General features: G+C 42.3%; 1 protein-coding gene across 1 annotated transcript in view; it reads right to left on the bottom strand.

Annotated features, from left to right (window-relative positions):
* BFSP2 (beaded filament structural protein 2) overlaps positions 1–13,371 on the bottom strand; it is an 82,891-nt gene extending 69,520 nt beyond the window's left edge. Inside the window, exons 1-2 of the mRNA XM_056518442.1 lie at positions 12,916–13,371; positions 2,224–2,306 (exon numbers count right to left, since the gene is read on the bottom strand). Of these exons, the coding sequence (XP_056374417.1) occupies positions 2,224–2,306; positions 12,916–13,371 (539 nt within the window). The remainder of the gene's footprint in view (positions 1–2,223; positions 2,307–12,915) is intronic.
* Between the last annotated feature and the right edge of the window lie 8,066 nt (positions 13,372–21,437).

The following is a 21,437-nucleotide window of genomic DNA, read 5'->3' as shown; positions in this document are numbered from 1 at the left end:
ATTTATTGCAATCAATAACTTTATTGACTATGACCATCATTTCCCACATTCATGTTTTGTACTTTAACCCCTTAAGGATACATTGAGATCTGCATCAGAAAATCCTGTGCATCAAATCCTGCACATCAAATCTGCGCAGGATACTGTACATGTCAACGTATCCTTAGGAGCAGATTAATCAGAAACTGTGAAGAGGAAAGTGCGGTCACCCATAGCAATCTATCAAATGCTTATTTCATTTTTCAAAGGCCTTTTTAAATATTAAAGAAACAAGTTGATTGGTTGCTATGGACAACTGCACCACTCTTCCTCTAAACAGGTGTTGATAAATCTCCTCCCTAGTCTTTTGGAAGTTGTTCTGGCGCTTGTTTACCTGTTGATGTGCTTTGCATAATGTCTCATGAATAATAGTGGGAAAACTATAGGTGTAAATTCATAGAAAGTTTTGTAGGGAATAATTTTTTATACCTTGTAATTTATTCATCTAAATCCTTGTTTAATGTGGATTTAGGAGCAAAGTGATTGGTCCTACTAAGAATTTGACTGCATTCTTTGTATGAGTGTTGGCAATTAGCTGTCAATTACTGATTAGCACCACCCATTGGACTCCTACACCTAGAATGAGCAGGGATCAATAAATGACAAGTTATAATGAATCAATTCCTGCAAAAATTTATGTCACTCTGTCCTGATGCTATATAACTTCTGATGCTACATAAAATGCTGCTGGTAGATTTGACTGCATTTTCAACTAATATTCAGTTAATTTGTTTTAGTTAAGTTGGTAACTGCCTCATGCTCGAGAAATGGGGATGGGCCCCCAAAATGTTTCCAGACTTAAAGGGTTACTCCGGTGGAAAACATTTTTTTTTAAATCAACTGGGGCCAGAAAGTTAAACAGATTTGTAAATGACTTCTACTAAAAAATCTTTACCCTTCCAGTACTTTTTAGCGACTGTATGCTACAGAGGAAATTCTTTTCTTTTGAATTTCTTTTTTGTCTTGTCCACAGTGCTGACACCTCTGTCCATTTCAGGAACTGTCCAGAGTAGCTTAGGTTTGCAATGGGGATTTTCTCCTGCTCCAGACAGTTCCTGATACGGGCATCAGGTGCCAGCAGAGAGCACCGTAGCTAAGACAAAAAAGAAATTCAAAAAGAAAAGAATTTCCTCTGTAGCATACAGCTGCTAAAAAGTACTGGAAGGGTAAAGATTTTTTTAATTGAGGTCATTTACAAATCTGTTTAACTTTCTGGCACCAGTTGAGTTAAAAAAATGTTTTCCACCGGCGTACCCCTTTAATACACTGGGAAGAAGCCTGAAAATAAGACTAATGGACTTGAGTACTAAAGTGGTATAAAACTGGAATGACTTTATTACACAAAAATAAGAAGCTGCTTAACATGATGTACCCTATTATACCAACATAGAACTCACTGCTGTTTCTAGAAAGTCAATCAAATAAAAAATAAGCAATTTTTCAAATAAGTAAAACATTCCATTTGTTTGCTACATCTTGCTAACTTACTGAACACTTGTAATATGACAGTGGGTCCAGACTACATAGAGTTTGTTGTCTGTAATATTTCCAAAACAATAGGACATTTTTAATTGAAACTTGTGGCAAAGTGACTTCATTTTTGATGCACTGGATAAATATAAGTTTTCCTTTAGGAGTTCTCTGGGGAGCAGAAAAGGTATTACCTTTCTGATCTCAGGCACTCCACTTCCCCACTCCCCACATCCAAAAAATATACCTTCTGAGACCATACCTTCATGCATTATCCAATAGCCATGAGATGTTCTCAATGCTACGGTAGGGGAGCAGAGGAGGAAAGGCACCACTATAATCAATGAAGATGGAAATTTCACTAGACCAAACACCTATAATACCATTGATATTCACATCCAAACGGCATAAAAATGGCATCGGAAAGGATTTGGATGTGTTGAGTTATCTTGATTTATCTAAATATTGTATCAAATATTTATCTGAACACTATTTTCAACTATTCATCTGGAATCTGCGGGGCAGTGTGCATCTGGCTGATGTGCAATAAAGTTACAAAGATATAATAATCAAAGATAAACAAGTAATGAGCAGATATGGAATAATGAGCAGTTTACTATGTGTATGACTTATGTTTGGAGATAACAGTGTACTGCCATTAGCAGCACACACACACAAACACACACACACACATACCCACACACACACGTCTACCTTTCTTTGAAATCTTCTGCACATGCCTGTATATTCTCTGTCTGCAGCATAAGTCGTGCATTTTCCAAAACAACCTCTCCTACCTGCAAATATAAGACAGTATAAAACAATAAATGAAGTGTTTTCAGAATTTTAGGATATGTAGGCTACTTCTAGATAACTGTGTAGCTACTATGGCCGACATTTATCATTGTCTTTAGACAGTTTTTCTGTGTCTAGAAAAGATGCAAAAAAGGCGCAAACAGAGTTTATTTGCGCCTTTTTTGCACCTTTTGGTTTACACATTTCTGCTGATTTTGAGTTGCAATCCACTGATTTTGGCAATACACATGACATGGAAGGGTGTTATGAACTGCAGCTTTTTGTGAAAAGGCACAAACAAGGCGCAAAGCTACCCATAAGTCTCTAAAACTACTCCAGCTCAGACTTAGCTTAGCTTTTTTGTGTATGTGAAGAGAAAAATTTCAGAAAATGTGACCTGCACAAGATTTATCAAATGCTCTGCGACCATTGAATAAATTTGGTGCTCCTACACATTAACAGCACACACAAAAAGGTATATAAAAATGCTTCACTTACACCTACAATGATAAATGCTGGCCTATATGCCTAGCCTGTATAAAAAAATGAATTCCAGCACACTGATTTCCCTTAAAAACATAGTCTTCTCCTTTATCACATGTTTATTTAAAATACATACACCACACTTTGAACAAAATTATCCTTTTGAGAATTTCTGACCCTTAGGCTATGTTTACACAGCAGAATTTCCGCAATTCCACAAAAATTCTGTTCAGCAAAGTTTGGTGAATGGAATTGCAGAATTGTAGAATTCTTCCAGAATTGTGGTGGAATTTCTGTGTTTTCAGAACACAGAATTCCACGAAAATTCAAGCCCCCTTCGCTTCAATGGGATTCCCCTGCAGAATTCCACAAAATACAAGACTGATCCTATATTTTTGCGATATACAAAATTTCCTCTGTCTGAATGGGACTGCAGAAGGCCATTGAAAGCAATAGGCAGTTAATTATAGCGGAATTGTGGAGGATATCTTCTGCGGAATTCTGCATGGAAGTTCTGCCATGTAAACATAGTCTCAGTCATATACTCTATGGGGGAGATTTATCAAAACCTGTCCAGAGGAAAAGTTGCCCAGTTGCACATAGCAACCAATCAGATCACTTCTTTCATTTTTAACAAGGCCTCTGCAAAAGGAAAGAAGCAATTGGATTGGTTGTTATGGGCAACTGGGCAACTTTTCCTTTGCACAGGTTTTGATAAATCTCCCCCTATGACTTCAGGCAAATAGTCTATAAGGCAAATTAATTCCCATGCCTTACAACTTCAGTGCTTGATTCAAGAAATAAAAATTGCAAGTGTATTCAAAATGTAATTGGAGCTACTGTTCAAAATGTTTAAGATTTTTGTAGGTCACACAGATTCAGGTTAAGGTAAAGTAAATTACTTGGAAAGAAGGGTTGATCAAGCAATGTGATAACGAAATCTAGCTTTTTTAAGACACACGGTAAAAGCAGGTACAGCAACCTTTCAGCATTGCATCAAGAACGTTTTTAAGGCGCATGCGTGCCCATTGTCAGTGATGTTCACTGACAATTATACCTCCTTTAAGAAAGATGGAGAAATTTCCCCATTTTGGTCTTACAGTGAGGGTCTAAAAATGGCTATCCAGTACTCATCTCTTTGCTTCATATTTACAATACGGCTGTCTCTGATCAGCATTTTGTCTGAGCTGAAAATTATACTAGCTCCAAAAGCTGTCCATCTGCTGCAGGAGGAAATCCAATCACTGGCTACTTTCTGCTACTTGTACAGTCGATCCAATATGTGTAAGGTTAAATTCCAGAGTGTACAAATTATGAAAATTTACAAAAGAGTATCATTATACAAATTAGTTATACAAGTTAGTTACCATTGTATTAAAGCGTACCCATCAGATCCAACAACATTTTTTTTTTAAATATATCACTCAGTATTTAATCCTGCCATGTACATCTAATTTTTATGTGTCTTTATTTTTTTTATTACACTTTTAATTTAGCTCACTAGTCTAAATTCCTCTCAAAGGGAGGGGGCGTGGCCTCACTGTGCAGGTCTCCGCCCCCTCCCTCAGTATGCTGTCTGCTCACATCTCCCCTAGCATTAGCAAAATTGCAACTCCCAGCTTGTCCTCACTGACAGTAGCGGGACACAAGCTGACAGTGGGAGGATTTTTCCTCCAGGTGTGAGCCAGCTGTCAATCAAGGAAGTGTGTCCATGACATAGGTGATGATGCATGGACACAGTAGGTCTAGTATGTGTCCAAGCAGGCAGGGGGTTCAGTTGTTTCACTGGCTTTTTCAGTATGAAATACCAAAAATTTTCTAATGAAAGCAATTGCAAAACCTCTTGGTTTTGCATGCTTTACAACATATCAATAGTTTTTGTATCTGAATCTGTGCCCAAATCTGTGTAGAGGAAGAAACAAGATTCAGTGAAGCTACTGAACCAAATTTTTGAAAATTTTGTTAAACTTTATTTCTTTTCTCTGCCTAAGTACTCCCAACAATGTACATAGAGATTAGGAGGAGTGAAAAGGTGGAGATATGAAAAGTGTTCTACAGAAGAGAGATGCTTTTACTGGGTGACAACCCCAATAAGTAGCCATGAAAATGAAGATAACCAGTTCCCCCGCACTATAACCCGATACACCGAGTTATAGTGTGGGTGAACAGGAGACCCATGCGGGGTCTCGAACTGCTATACCTACCTGCAGTACGGAGCTCCACTCCTCCAAAGGTCCCTCTCTTCTAGCGCTGACTTACACTTTGAGGCGGGCCCGCCGGCTAGAATGAAATATCATATATATGTATATATATATATATATATATATATATATATATTGTAAGGATTTCTCCTTGGGGATAGCTCAGAGATTGCCCTGGACACTGCCATGGGACATGTTTCCTCTCAACAAATTGGCAGACAACGGTTGTTCATGCAAGTCTGGCACCTTGCCATCTTTATTTAGACAGGTTGCAGGAAAAAGCAAACATAACATAGGAACAAAATAAAATCCTAGACCGTCTGGTCACTGACTACACATATCAGCATGCCCTGACTACTAACTGGTGAGCTACCTGAGCCAGTTAAACATGTGTCTCCTGCAACCTTCTAGTCACAGTTCACACCACTTCTTGGACCACTCACAGCTCCGGCTGTGTGTTTCCTCACAGGGCCCCTTGTCTCTCCCTTACAGCCAGCTTGCTGTTTTCTAGGGAGAGCCCAGATTACACTGAATCTCTTACTTATAAACACCTCCCCTCTCTGCTGCCTCATTAACTAGGCCCCAGGTGGAGGTTTCTCCAGGGTGAGCCAAGGAAATACACCCTTTCCTTGCCACATTATCACAATATATATATATATATATATATATATATATATGTGTGTGTGTGGAGGAGTGGGGTTCCGGACTGCAGGTGGGTATAGCAGTCCGAGACCCAGCATCGATCTCCTGTTCACTATAACCCTCTGTATCAGGTAATAGTGCAAGGGAACTTGTGACCGTTGTCCTTTAAAAAAATTATACTTGAAATTGAATACTTGGATCTCTCCATCCTTAATATTTCAGATGGGTCAATCTCTGAGTTTGCTAATGTTCTGCAATGTCCAAGCAATTTTTTGAAGTTATATAGCTTTAATTAAGGTCCTCAAAATTATACTATTAGGACCTGATCACATGATAAAAATGGTGTCTGTTGGAGAGTTATACTGGGAAAAGCTCTGCATGCAGAAATACAAAATATATGTTTTATTTATTTATTTTTTATGTGATTAACATTTTAATAAGAGGCATTTTAATATTTTGAAAAATTTAGTTTATTTATTTTATTTATACTTTTTAATCCCCAAAGGGGAATGTTATATTGCTAATTGCATAGCATTACTCAGTTTAATCAGTGAGTCTGCCTAAGGACCAGCACAGACCAGGTAAGAAAACTTCAGATGTGTAAACCAACTGGACCCAATTAGATTGCCTATCAGGCATGGAACAGTAAGTGAGACTCTTAAAGGGGTACTCCAGTGCTTAGACATCTTATCCCCTATCCAAAGGCGGGGTGTGACGTTACGCCTGTCACGCCCCTCCCATAGGCTTGCATTGAGGGGTGGAGCGTGACGTCACACGGGGGCGCAGGCGTGACGTCACACGCCGCTCGCCCTGTGATCGCCCGTAATCAGACCCGGAGCGAACACGCTACGGGGACTGATTACAAACAGGGTGCCGTGTGCAAGATCACGGGGGTCCCCATCGGCGGGACTCCCGCGGTCAGGCATCTTATCCCCTATCCTTTGAATAGGGGATAAGATGTCTAAGCACCGAAGTACCCCTTTAAGTGCCTTGATCGCTATTATTCATGGCACTTAAAGGATTAGCATATCCGATGGACAAAGGACTACCTTAGAATACAGACTTGGAGAACAACCCAGCCTATGACTGAGAGCCACCCAGGCGGTACTCCCTATACCATGGGCCCTATAAAGAATTGAACTTATGCAGTATTTTATGCTTGTATTAGATCCCCTTTTGAAGGCAGATAATCAGAGAAGCATGGGTAACTAACTCAGTAAGAGCTGGAGGAGTGTAGTGAAGCCAGAACTGGGCAATGATTTTCTTCCCAAATAGAGAATTCACAATAATCCCACTTTAGGGCCAACAGGCTCCTCACTATAGCCAATAAGGCTTAAGAGACAACATTTAGGCATGAGAGGGAGTTACATACCATAAACTTTACATATAATGTTTAAGACTTTCTGCCAAAAGGAAAAAAGCAGAGGGCAATCCCAAACCATATGCAATAAAGTGGCATAACCTTTCTCACATCGTGGACACAAGGAGTCGGAGCATAAGCTAAGCCCAGGCAGTAATACCAGGGTTCTATACACTCTATGGAGAAGGAATAATTGTGATAGGAGCCAGCCTTGGACAGGGAGAATAATGGTGCATAAGACTAAGCCATTTCCCACACCTTTGAGGACAGGTCACCCACATTAGAACTCCATTTGCCTGTTGAAGGCAAATCGAGTTCTGATGTGGGTGACCTGTCCTCAAAGGTGTGGGAAATGGCTTAGTCTTATGCACCATTATTTTCCCTGTCCAAGGATGGCTCATATCACAATATCATAGATGATATTTACTTGGGAGCTCATTGTATAAAGAAGAGATAACACCTGAGGAATTCTGGGTCGTCACCACCGACTTCAAAGGGGGGCAAGAGTAAGCAGCTAAAGGCCTTGATCTGCCCAGCACCCTTAATAGCATGACAGAGTTGCAGATAAAGGTAGAATGAAGTACAGGTGAAACTAAAAAAATTTGAATATCGTGCAAAGTTCATTGATTTCAGTAATACAACTTAAAAGGTGAAACTGATATAAGAGAGAGACTTAATACATGCAAAGCAAGATAGTTCAAGCCGTGATTTGTCATAATTGTGATGATTATGTTATGGTTACAGCTCATGAAAACCTCAAAGCTCCCCCAATTACTATGATTTGGGGAGCCATGTCACCTGCTTGTGTTTCATTAAAGGGTACCTCCCACCATCCTATTTTTTTTTGTTTGCTAGCCCCTCCCCCCCCCCCTGCTACGGCACTAGCCCGTTCCCTCCTCCCCCCCCCCGCCCCGCCCCGCATACCCCGTTCCCTCATTACACTTGCAGTTACTGCAGAGTCTGGCAGCGGGCGTGCAGGGACAGCGGCGGCAACGAGGCGGCGGCGGCGATGTGCGGGAGGAGTGGCCGGGGAGCCAGTGCGCTCGCTCCCACCTGTCTGATTGAGCAGTGCAGCCTGGGAGCGAGTGCAGCCTAACTGAAAAACGACTGATTGCCACTCCAAAATCAGTCCTATTTCAGTAGCCGGTTTATAAATGTAAATTAAACCTTTTTAATGAAAAAAAAATAATAAAAGTATATTAGAGATATGTTGTAGTACATAAGTACTACAACATATCAAAAAATAAAGTTGGTGACAGTGCCCATTTAAGTCCAGGGTCAATGCATCCATCTACTAGGAGATTTTGGAGCACTTCATGCTTCCTTTCCTTTTAAGTTGCATTAACCCCTTAAGGACCAAGCCCGTTTTAACCTTAACGACGAGGCCAATTTTATTTTTGCGTTTTAGTTTTTTTCCTCCTCGCCTTCTAAAATCCATAACTCTTTTATATTTCTATCTACAGACCCATATAAGGGCTTGTTTTTTGCGTGACCAATTGTACATTGTAATAAAACCTCTCATTTTTCCATAAAATGTACGGCGAACCCAAAAAATTATTTTTTTTTAGGGAGGAAATTTAAATGAAAACCACAATTTTGGAGGGTTTTGTTTTCACACTGTGCAATTTATGGTAAAAGTGACATGTGTTCTTTATTCTGTAGGTCAATACGATTAAAATGATACCAATGGCTAGATACTTTTATATTTTTGTACAAAAAATCTAAAACTTTTTATACAAAATCAGTATCGCCCAATTTTGACCACCTATAACTTTTTCATTTTTCCGTATATAGGTATGAGGGCTCATTTTTGCGCCGTCATCTGTACTTTTTATTGATACCACATTTGCATATATAAAACTTTTAGAAAAAATTTTATAATTTTTTTTTTTAATAAAATGTGACTAAAAAGCAGCCTTTTAAAAAAAAATGTACATTTACACCGTTCACCGTACACCGTACGGGATCACTAACATTATATTTTGATAGTTTGGACATTTACGCACATTTGATTGCTAATACTGTTCAGTGCTATGCATAGGGCATAGCACTGATCAGTATTATCAGTGATCTTCTGCTCTGGTCTGCTCAATCTCAGACCAGAGCAGGAGACGCCGGGAGACGAACGGTGGCAGGTGAGGGGACCTCCGTCCACCATTACGGATGATCGGATCCCTGCGGCAGCGCAGAAGGCGATCCGATCATCTATTTTAACATGCGCACTGCCGCAGATGGCGTGATCTGTACTGATCACGGCATTTGAGGGGTTAATGGCCAACATCAGCGCGATTGCCGAAGTCAGCTATTACCGGCAGGTCCCCGGCTGCTGGAACCTGCTGTGGATGATGCGAGCACCGATCCGATGCTCCCGATCATACACAGGACGTAAATGTACGTCCTGGTGCGCTAAGTACCGCTACACCAGGACGTACATTTACGTCTGTGGTCGTTAAGGGGTTAATGAAATACAATGGATTTTTGCACAATATTCAAATTTTTTGAGTTTCACCTGTATGCGGTGGATTGAAGTCTGACTGTAATTGTTGAAAAGACTTAAATGACCCATCAGAGTGCAGTTGTTCCAATTTGACTACCCCCCCCCCTCCTCTCCCAAAACATATAGGGGAAGATTCTTGCTTGCTTCTTTCATTTTTAACAAGGCCTCTGCAAAATGAAAGAAGCAATCTGGTTGGTTGCTATGGGCAACTGGGCGACTTTTCCTCTGGACAGGTTTTGATCAATTTCCTCCATAGTCCAGCAATAAAAGGAATTCATGAAAGGCTGAGTTACTCTATAATGGTGTGAAGGAGTGGTTGGGGTAGGGTCTGGAGGTCTCATCAGAGAGCCAATACGTGTATAGGAAACCTCCCTTCATGCTTGGAAAAAAATAAAAGCCCATTAGGTCCCAGCATAGAGTGGCTGCCCTCCCCCTCAGTTGCTGCAATTGAGAGGCCAGGAAGTAAAGGAATGGGTTAGGTAGAGCTAGTCCTCCCGCTGCCTTACCCCTTTGTAAGGTCTCTAGTTTAATGCAAGGCAGCACCATACCCCTGCCTCTTCCTGGGACATTTGGAGGTTCAAAAATAGACGGTGGGTATTATCCACATTGGACTTACCTGGCATAAAGCTGGTTTGGTCCCCCTTAACCAGCGTCAGGACTACCTTCCCCAGCCTATTGGCAAGAACCCTTGCCAGTGTGGTGGCTCAGTGCGGGAAGTGTTATTCCGTGCTCCTGCTGTCCTGTCAGGCAGCCTTCTTCAGTGTCCCCAAGGCCCCCTGCACTTGTTTCCCCATTGTAAATATGTTTTACCATGTAAAGTGTTATAAAATGTAATGTTGCTTTAAGAGTTATACCACGTGATATGTCATGTTATTGTTACCCAGGAGGTACCAGTGACCAGGTGATTCCAAGAGTTACTTATGGGCTCCCTGCTAGTCTCCCCCATATAAGCCTTGGGTGGAGCTAGCTTCTCTCTTGGAGCTTAGAGCTCTTGCTTCCTGCTGATGTCCAGTGCAGTTGTGCATAGTGTGTGTGTCCAGAGTGTTGGAGGCCTAAAAGTCGAGTCCTGCAGCCACCATTATTTTAAGTAAGCTAAAGTCACAGCTTTGAGTCAAGTCAAGTCAGTCCCTGTTATCTGTGAAGTCAGCGTGATCTGCATTCAATTGACCAGTCCTACTACAAGTCCGAGCAAGCCCTTAAGGTCTCTGCATCACTGGTCACCTCCTTTTATATAAAATGGGAGTGATTACACTGATTGGGCCAGGCACCAATTAATGGTGCACTGGCCCTTTAAATTCCAGAGAGCCGGCGAACGCGTGCCCTAGAGGGCGGGGCCGCGCGCGGCGGGAAGCAACTGAAGGAGGACGGGGCAGGTGAGAGGATCGGGATGCGACCCGCGCGGGGGGGGGTACGTCCCCCCACACGAATCGCATTCCTGCCGGGGACACTAGAGCAGCGCTCCGGTCAGCGAGTCTGACCGGGGGGCTGCACACAGAAGAACAGCGCGAGCGTTCCGGGGAGGGACAGGGCTTCGGAGTGCTCAGCATTACAGTGATCAGTGATGCCATTATTTTGTGCTTCTGCTGCCATCTTGTGACTACATATATGAATTTAATTCATTGTGCATTTAATTGTAACACATTTACCCAACCCTCATCCCACCCTAGGATAAACTTATTTTCCCCTAATTTTCCATAAATTATTACTGGCCTATTACATCATTAGCATCAAAATTGCAATAAATTCCTAATATACTTTAATATCACTTGCCTATTTTTGTTGTTGAGTTTTTTGCTTTTCCACCAATTTACTGTAGATTTACATTTGTATTTGTATCATTACCTTGTTATAGAACACAGCTACCCTACTGCCTCTGGACAGATGACAAGATACAATAAAGAAAAGTCGATAAGACTTCTATGCAGAGAAATGTACATATCTGTTGGCCAGCTGGGGAGCTAAGCACAATGCCACCTGCTTCCCCAGTTAATACATCACTTTCGCAGCGGGTGTGATCAACAAGTGAGACCGGGTGTGATGAACAGCTTTTGCCATGTCTGATGGACATGTGAAACATTGTTTTTAATACTCTAGTACAGTGCAGAATGAAGGTTTTATTTATGGACTCAGGAGAGTATCCCCGAAACATCACGCTACAGTATTTGTTCAGAATCACTCACTATAGCGCTTGGCGATCACCAAAAGAAGTATTGAAATCACCATCTTCTCTAAATATCATATTTTATCCTGTGTTTCCTAGTAATGGGGACACTGGGGGAGATTTAACAAAAACTGTGCACAGGAAAAGTAAAGCAGTTTTTCATAGCAACCGATCAGATTTTTTTTTTAAAAAAAGGCCTTTGCTATGGACAACTGGTCCACTTTCCCTCTCCACCGGTTTTAATAAATGTCCCCTATTGACCCTGGCTGAAACTAGAGATAGACACGCTTATCAGTACATCCTGCACATCTTGGGCGGCAGCCTTAGAAATCTAGGACAGCTCTGAGCTGTTGTTGATGTCAACTTTAATTTCTGCCTGTTTGAGGAATACATTGTAATAAATAAGGCACAATAGGGGCCATACCCCTTTCCTGACCACAAGGCGCGTGCACTACAGACTAGTAAAATGTTGTGACTTTTTCTCAGGCTGTGCATGACGCAGCCCTTGATGAATTCCTCTCAATGGATGTCTATGCAATTATTTGGAAACAACTGTAACTTTTGGGTTTAGAGTAGAAGGGCCCTGCTGACTAGATATTAGTCTCTTGGCAATGCACCACTAATGTCTGTGTTGGGACACTCTTCAAGGCTTTGTGAACACATATCACTTCAATTTTTCTCCATTTCAGAAATTTCGTCATGGATGGAGAGCACTTAAATTTCCTGCCTAGAAGATAGGCCATCAGTATTTGCTGCACAGACATAGGGATGCAATGCCGTTAAAATGATGTTGACATAAAGATGGCATTTCATCCCGAATACATCTGTATTTCAGATCTATATTTTATGAACATTTGCCGACTCGCTGGTGTGAAACAGACCTTAGCCCAATTTAGTCACATACGTCTGACACAACAGAGTGTATGATAGCTTAATTCTAACCAACCTTCTTAATATAATCACTTTGTCCCAGGGTAAGATATTTTTATATACTCATTGAGTGCATAGGTTTATTACAGTGTTGTAACATGTTTACTGCACAAATACATTGAACTCAGACAGACTCTTCAGATCTAATAATTATTAGTACATGAGTAAATAGTAAGCGGGATACCTATTAATATTGTGTAAAGGTTAATGAAGTATGATCAAACTTTTGCATACAGAGTAAGTAGGCTGTGCTTCTATTGACAAATCCCATTAGATAAAGTACAATTTATACATAATGTAGTCCAATAGACCAATAACCACACAAGAAAGAACTTACCTGATGGTATATGTTCTCCCAGTTTTCCCTGAGTGACCCCCAGCTGCTTACAGTTGATGCTTTTTTGTCCAGATAAACTCTGATGTGTTCTTCCAACTCACAATTCACCTGTTCTAAGGCTCTTACTTTATCTATGTACTCCACCAAGCAGCTGTTTAAGGATTCAAATGTGGGGGCTCTCCCTCTCTCCAAGCTGTGGGTAACAGGAACAAGTGGGCCAGAACTGCGCAGTCCCTGCATAAAAACACTGCTGATGCCCAGGGCTCGTCGAGATACTCGAGTGCCAAGACTACTTACGCCTCCAGTTGGGACACTTCCTACATACACACCTGGTTGTCTGGGAAGGATATTGGCACTGCCAATGCTGACCCTACGATTGGAAACCCCAGAACAGTCAGCAGAAGACAATGGGGGCTGTTGCCCCAAGATAGATGACCTACGCCTTGGTAAAGGCATTGCTGCAATAGACACTCTCCACACTGTCCCTGCTCTCAAACAATCTGTATTCCCTTCTCAACGTTAGGTTGTTTTTTTTTTTCTGTTGAATTTTTGGGATTACATCTTGTCATAAGTTCCAGAACACAGTGTTTGTACTATTCGTCATGGAGAGCTCTGCCTCATTGTTTCACAGCTTTCACTGTCTCAGCAATTCATTTCAGGAATAATCTGATTGTTGTAAATAAATGTCCAATGAAAAGCAGTGAAAGTGATCATTTGATATCTGTTACTGGTTATCCTAGAAAAAATAGAAACCAGGTTAGGGGCTATTATTTATATAGGGGAGTTTGATATACACTACCCATGATGAAAAATATATAATTGTTGTCCATTATAAGATGAAATTAATGTGAACTTACATTTTATTTCCCATGTGATGGTGCTGCTTTGAGCTTGAAGTGGCACATTTTTGCATGTATGGCACGGTAAATTCTAAATAGAAAAAAGGTACACAAAGCTTTCTACAAGGTAGGCATCATCTAGCCTTACAGAATTTACTCTTTCTAAACATCAGAATTGTAATTGACTATACAAAATATTAAAATAATAATCTTACAATAAAGTTACATGCCTGCTAAGTTTAAAAAAATATTATAGCTTCATATTTTCCACACGAGGAAAGGGATTGATCAAATATGGAAGTTATTTAAAAAGGCAGGAGAAGTGTTATGGGATCAGACCTTTGGACACAGTGGATTCACAAAAAATGAAGCAAGATCACAACATCCCCTCTTAGTATATTTTTATATTTGATTATTTAATGCTTTTCACCACATGATTTGAAGTCACTATACTGATTACAATGAAATTGTAATGATACGCTAGGGGAAAGAGGTTTTTATTTTTTTTATTTTATTTTTTCATCACCCCCTGTGCCATTTTATGACCTCCTTCATCACTGTCTGTGCCATTTCATCGCCCCCTTGTGCCATTTCACCACCCCCTTCTTCCCCAGTGAAATTTCATCACCCTTTGTGCCATTTTATCATCACACACTTGTCTTGTGTCTCTCTGTCCCATTTCATTGCTCCACGACAGGCCCATGTGTAGTCTCGGTAGCTTCTGCTCAGCATCTCCTGTCACTCAGCAGATGCTCCTGCAACCAAATAGAATGGTCCCGCAACACACCTGGAGACTGCCGCCGAAACACTAATATGTTGCGGCTCACAGTTTCTAAAGCTCTGCCCTAAAACAATGACCCTTTGGGTCTCATGTTTGCAGTGCAGCCTGGAGCCAGGGGAAGGCAAGCCCATAGGGCATACTTTTGATCACATACTGTAGTAAACAGCTCTGCTATCACACACCTAGAAAGCAACAAGGACACTGTGACATCTGAAAAAAATCACATAAACAAAAATGGAACTTGGCAGCACTTTTTACTAGCCGGAGCGATTCAGGTAATGGAGTGAGCAGCAGCAAGCAAACCACATTCCTCATGGCTGTCCTGCAGGCACTATCAATCAGAATAAGGGCACCTTCTACAATACCTTGAATTCTTTATTTTATATATAAAATGATTCCAAGTTAGAGCTCCTACATAATTAAATATTATGTAACACTTTATGTATACGTTTTATATTTTTGCATTGAAAGGAATTTATTTTCATTATTTAAAGAGTACCTGCCATCAAACCATATTTTCTAAATGAACTCAGATTATATTCCCTAACTACTCCTAACACCCCTCCTGCCCTTTTTTTTCCTGAGCTTTAAAAAGCTCTGTATCATACCTTTCCCCTTGCTCACATTGTGTGAGCTCCTGGCAGGAGAAAGTGGGCGTTCCCCAGCAGAAGCAACATCACTGAAGCCTGTGAGAGCTGTTGCTCGCCCTGCCCTGCATGCACTTCCTGAGTTTGGTCTCCTGGAAGGCTGGTAGGAAACTAAACTAACTGACTTGCGCAGGGAACAGAACAGAGCCACCTAGCGGACGTTTTTTCAATCCCATTAAAAACATATAAAGGTTGAGAATTTTAACAGTAAGTAAGTAGCAAAGTGTCTTATAATTACACAGGGTACAATATATTAAAATCTTAGTTTGGTGACAGGTACTCTTTAAGTATTGCATGGGGCAATGATAATAGCATTAGTCACATATTGCCTCTTTTATTTGTACAATCTCAACAGAGTGTATTCAAGTGGTATAAAAGGACCTAAGTACTGTGTAACTGTTGTACTACATGACTCTCAATATGAGATTTCTATGTGACTTTTCTGCAGCAGAGATATTAAGAACACTGTAGTACAGCACTATTTAAGACATTACTGGATATTTTCTCAAGCCATAGAATAAAATAATAGGATCCCTCATAAAGCCCATACAAATTAAAGACACTAGATTTAACTTTTACTGAATCACCGGTGGTACTTCAGTTAACAAATATGGGATCTGTTTGTACAAGATAAAGGGGATAAAGGTTCAGCCGGCATCTGCTTCCTATTTTGAAATATACATATAACTAATCAAAATTCATGGTATTTGTTTTTGCATATTTGCTAAGCTAACAGCCTGTGGGTACCTGCTTGCTGAATATGTTGCTACTCATTTGTCATGCTGTCCTAGGCATTGGTATGCTGTGGGCATAGGCAGCTGGAGAATCTGTTATTACTATAATGTCGCTGCAGGTGTTTATGTGGTGACCCAGTACGTGAGTTGTTACAATGTACCCTTGCTGCCCTGTCAGGCAGCCTCCCTGCAGTGTCCCCTGGGCACCCCCTGCATCTGTTCTACTGTAATTGTATATTATCCCCTATGTTATATATATAAGAATGTTGTATCTTTAAGAAAGGTTGACATGTGATCACCAGTTGTCATGTGAGTTGTCATGTGATTGTTACCCAAGAGGTAGCAGTTACCAGGTGACTTAAGGGTGACCAATGGGACCCCACCAGAGTCTCCCCCATAAAAGCCCTGGGAGGAGTCTTCTCTCTCTTAGTTCCTGAGTCTTTGCTGAGGTGCAGTCAAGCCTAAGAGTGTGTCTGGAGTCATAGGGGGCCTCAAGTCAAGTCTGAAGCCACAAGTTACAAGTCTACAAGTAAGCTAAAGTCACAGCTTAGTCTGTCATGTTATGTCAAGTCAGCCACTGTCATCTATTGTCAAGTCAACATGGCCTGCACTAAATTGTCCAAAACCACTACAAGTCCCAGCAAGCCCTTAAGGTCTCTGAAGTCACTGGTCACCTCCATGGGCCTGGCTACACTGTATAGACTGTAAAGCTACCATTGTCCGTAACTTGGCATTGGAGTCATTATAGCCCCCGTGCCTAGCCCAGGATCCAGCGGTATACTTTCGGGTGGTATTGAGGATAAACCACACCCTGGCATCACGAATACAAGGGGTTAATGCCATCTGCCCCTAGGGTAATTCCATCTGCCCTGCATCTCACACCCCATACCCCAACTTTTGGCACCACGAACAGGATACGGGTGTGTGCCTTATGCGACAAGTCCTCCCCCAGTCTGAACTGTGAGCAGTATTGTCAGAAAATCGCATGCCGATGCGAATGAAATTTGCGCCAGAAAGTGTTTGGGACTTTACCAGTGAAAAGTGTTTTACTCGAGGCGCTTGTGTAATAGAGGGGGAGGTAAAGAAAAGACTGTTGTCCGCCATTGTGAAGTGTTCAAGTACTGTGTCAACCATGTGCAAGATCAGGTCTTAAGCTATGTTGGTTACAATGTGTTGCCTGTACCTGCAAGGGTTAAAGGTGTACCGGAGAAGCGTGCGAAAATGTCCCATGCTGGTCAGCGTCCCACCCCTGGGTGTGGAAACCATTTTGCTGTATCGATGCCAAAGTGGAACTGTAAAGATCCGCCCCTTGTTGCCAGGGGAGCAGAAGTCAGCGCTGCACCGCTGACGCACTTCTGGCCGGCCGCCATTTTCCCGAAGCCCTGCAAAAAAGGAGCAGTTTGCCGGAAGTCAGCAAGTGGAGCAACATGGCAGAACAGGTAAGCACGAGGTTGGAGAGTCCCCCGGCTGAGGCCGCTTTCTTTAACCCTCCTTCCACCCTAGCCCAGAGCAAACCCCCCAGGTCCAGAAGTCTGCTGTACATCTAAAGTCACCAGCATTAGCTAAGTGGTTGTTTGGCGTTGAGACTGGACTGATGCAATATATGAGGGAGCACCATCTCCCCCTGCTAGGGAAGTCCCATCCCCCAGTCCCGACGGCCCAGTCCTAGTGGGCCAGAAGAGTAGCCCAGGTGGCCAAGATTCTAGAAGGGCTGAGGGCCCAAAGAGTGGAAAGATGTGGGTCAAAGCTGCTTCCATATGAGGTGCAACATGCACAGCAACAGGACACTAAAACATTAGAGGCCCAGACCATTAGAAAGCTGGAACATCCCCGAGAGGGAGAGCCACCCCTGGAACGTTGCCGTGCCACGGTTGTGAAATTCGACAAAGTGTGGGGGTTTGGTACCCTCATGGTCTGTCGTCATGGGGGGACCATCTTGGTCAATCATCGGGCAGTGCAGAGAGACTATCTCCCCCCATCATTGCATTCTCTAGACAGCAGGGAGCTTGTGGTGTACACTCCTTTACAGAGCATGAGAGGAGAGTGGGCGGCTGCGGTGACCCGTCCAAAGAATCCAACTCAAGTTCCGTTTGCTTACTTCCCAATGGATGACTGGGATGCAGAGCCTTTTGGTTTTCTGCCACCTAAAGTCCGAGGTACCGTCCAGGAGGAAGAGATCTACATGCCCGATGTGCCTGTCATGACACCAAAGTATCTACCACAGTCGTCTGTGATTGTACCTAGGCTTACTCCTGTGGTTGAGAAGGTTTGGCCTAACCACCGGGCAACAACTGAAGTGCCTCGGCCTACTCCCGCAGAGGAGGTTTGGCCGGCCCAACAGGCACCAACTGCTGTTCCCCCATTGGCGCAAGCTGCTGCGGTGGAAATGGTGGTCCCCATCAGCCCCACCATTACGAGTCTACCTTGTCCCGGGTGAACTGGAACATTAGAGGGGGCAACGTCCCGTGGATCCCGTTACATGTCCCAGCCTTGGAAACAGTCTGACAGGTGAGATTGGGATGGCAAATATACAGGCTAAAGAAGTCTACCAGTGATAATTCTGCTATCTGTCACTAACTTTTCTTTGTGTAGTACTTTTGTACAGGTTATGCAACGTTCAAGAAGAAGAAGTGCCTGACGAACTTGTCAAGAAGTTTATTCTTAACCATATACTTAAGCAGGTGCCCGGCTTTTAGCTGTGATTCTTTACTGAGCGGTACTAGAAAAACATGTATATACTGTCAGAGTAATACATTTTCGTTTAGATTTTTGCACAAGTGAATGCACATGGTGGTGTACTATTATGTACAGGGTGGAAATTTATACAGATACACCTTAATAAAATGGGAAAGGTTGGTGATATTAACCTCCTGTTTGTGGCACATTAGTATATGTGAGGGGGGAAACAAGATGGGTGGTGACCATGACGGCCATTTTGAAGTCGGCCATTTTGAATCCAACTTTTTTTTTTCAATTGGAAGAGGGTCATGTGACACATCAAACTTATTTGGAATTTCACAAGAAAAACAATTATGTGCTTGGTTTTAATGTAACTTTATTCTTTCATGAGTTATTTACAAGTTTCTGACCACTTATAAAATGTGTTCAATGTGCTGCCCATTGTGTTGGATTGTCAATGTAACCCTCTTCTCCCACTCTTCACACACTGATAGCTACACCGCAGGAGAAATGCTAGCACAGGCTTCCAGTATCCGTAGTTTAAAAACGCAGGGACCGCCGGGAGGTGCGTCGATAGGAACAGAGGAGCAGAGCATCGAGGAGGAGGACGCGCGCTGGCCTGCATGGTAAGTCACCAGCTGGCAGCACGTCATCTTTGGTGTTCCGACCACTGCTCCTCAAGTCCCGGGACCTACTGCTATGGATCGTAGATCGCGACCCCTGACTGGAGGAGCGGTGGTCGGAACACTGAAGTGGGGCAGTACACAGACATGCAGCCTCCAGCCATACACTGTATATGGCTGAAGGCTGTATATCTGTTGGAGAACTATACTGCACCTAATGTGGGGGAACTATTCTGCACCTAATGTGGGGGAACTATACTGCACCTAATGTGGGGGAACTATACTGCACCCAATGTGGGGAACTATACCGCACCTAATGTGGGGGAACTGTACTGCCAACCTAATGTGGGGGGACTTATACTGCCAACCTAATGTGGGGGGACTTATACTGCACCTAATGTGGGGGACCTATACTGCACCTAATGTGGGGGAACTATACTGCACCTAATGTGGGGGAACTATACTGCACCTAATGTGGGGGAACTATACTGCACCTAATGTGGGGGAACTATACTGCCAACCCTAATGTGGGGGAACTATACTGCACCTAATGTGGGGGAACTGTACTGCCAAACTAATGTGGGGAAACTGTACTGCCAACCTAATGTGCGGGGACTTATACTGCACCTAATGTGGGGGACCTATACTGCACCTAATGTGGGGGAACTATACTGCACCTAATGTGGGGGAACTATACTGCACCTAATGTGGGGGAACTATAATGCACCTAATGTGGGGGAACTATACTGCCAACCCTAATGTGGGGGGAACTATACTGCACCTAATGTGGGGAAACTATACTGCACCTAATGTAGGGGAACTATACTGCGTACCTATATGGATGTCTATAGTAGGTGATTCACTAGCGCTCTCACGGACTGGGGAAGGTGAGTGTCTAGATGGTAACAATGATAAATAATGAATACACTCCGGTGATGTGTTAAATGCTGCCTTGAATATTAATGGGTTCCTGCTATCCCCATAGAGTAGGTAAAATACCGTAATAGAAATAAATAAAATATATACTGGCGCAATAAATAGGATAAAAATACTTGTTTATTTAAATATTTTGAATAAAATATTCCACAAGATTCGAATATATGATCTCCCCTCGATGGCTGGGTGGTGGGCCGATTAGAAAATAAATAGTGTAAGGAATATTTTAAGAAGATGGATGCAAACATCAATGGCTGTGTAGTATATTGAACAAGTGTAATTTTTATTCAGGAAAGGGTATGGTTTAATTCAGGAAACACAACATATCATTATCAGCACAGCTACAGTAGGTGCTACTGTAGCTGTGCTGATAATGGTATGTTGTGTTTCCTGAATTAAACCATAAGTAAGGTAATGTGCATCAGATAAAGTGCATCTAAATAGAAAACGGGAAACAGATGGTTACTACTGGCCACCGCAGGAGAAGGATATAATTGGGCGTATGAGCCGTATCTCACCTTATATGTTTGGTGGTTATATCCACTTGCGTAGAAGATACTGTTAGTTTTAGAACACCTGCAACGTTCTATTTGTGCGTTGGATGAGAATCAGATGCCGCAAAAATATATACTGTTAAATGAAAATATATTGCATAAGAATCCAATGTTTGTTCATTATGTTTTAACTATGGTCTGGTAATACATAAGGTACCTGCATAGATGAAGATGTTGTATGTTCCCAGCTCAGGTACTTCTAGTTCCATGCGGATTTGTTCAGGGATGTCCTCGTGTGGTTCCTAGTGTTGGGATCGGGGGCAGGAGACTGCCCCGGCCGGTGGCGTCTCTACCGTCTCCTAGTCCGCTTTGCTGCATGTTAGGCGAATTGTTTGCCATGAGTGACGTCACTACGGGAATGCGAATAGTCCAAAAAGTATCAGCCTCCTTCGTCTGGGAGAATTACATGATGGATGCTCCGCTGTCCTTAAATGTGCTGCTGACTTTGATTGACATCCCTCCCGTTCCGCTGGTTTGTGTTTTGTCTTTGTTTCTGGTATTTTAGTTTAGTTCCTTGTGTTCATAGTTGCTATTGTATCCATTTAATTGTTATATTGTTGTTGGTTTTTTATTATTTAAAAGCATATTGTTGGTGTTAATCTTCTAAAAATCCAAAGATTTCAAAGTCAGAATTCAGACCGTGCGGTATTCCTTTTTTAATCTCAAAAATCCATTTAGCCTCCCCTCTGGACATAAGCGCGATGTAATTACCCCCTCACCAATCCCACA

Source organism: Hyla sarda, chromosome 5, assembly GCF_029499605.1.
Source record: "Hyla sarda isolate aHylSar1 chromosome 5, aHylSar1.hap1, whole genome shotgun sequence".
NCBI classification, from domain to species: domain Eukaryota; kingdom Metazoa; phylum Chordata; class Amphibia; order Anura; family Hylidae; genus Hyla; species Hyla sarda.
The sequence above is the reverse complement of the archived record's forward strand: the minus strand, read 5'-3'. Positions and strand labels throughout refer to the sequence as shown.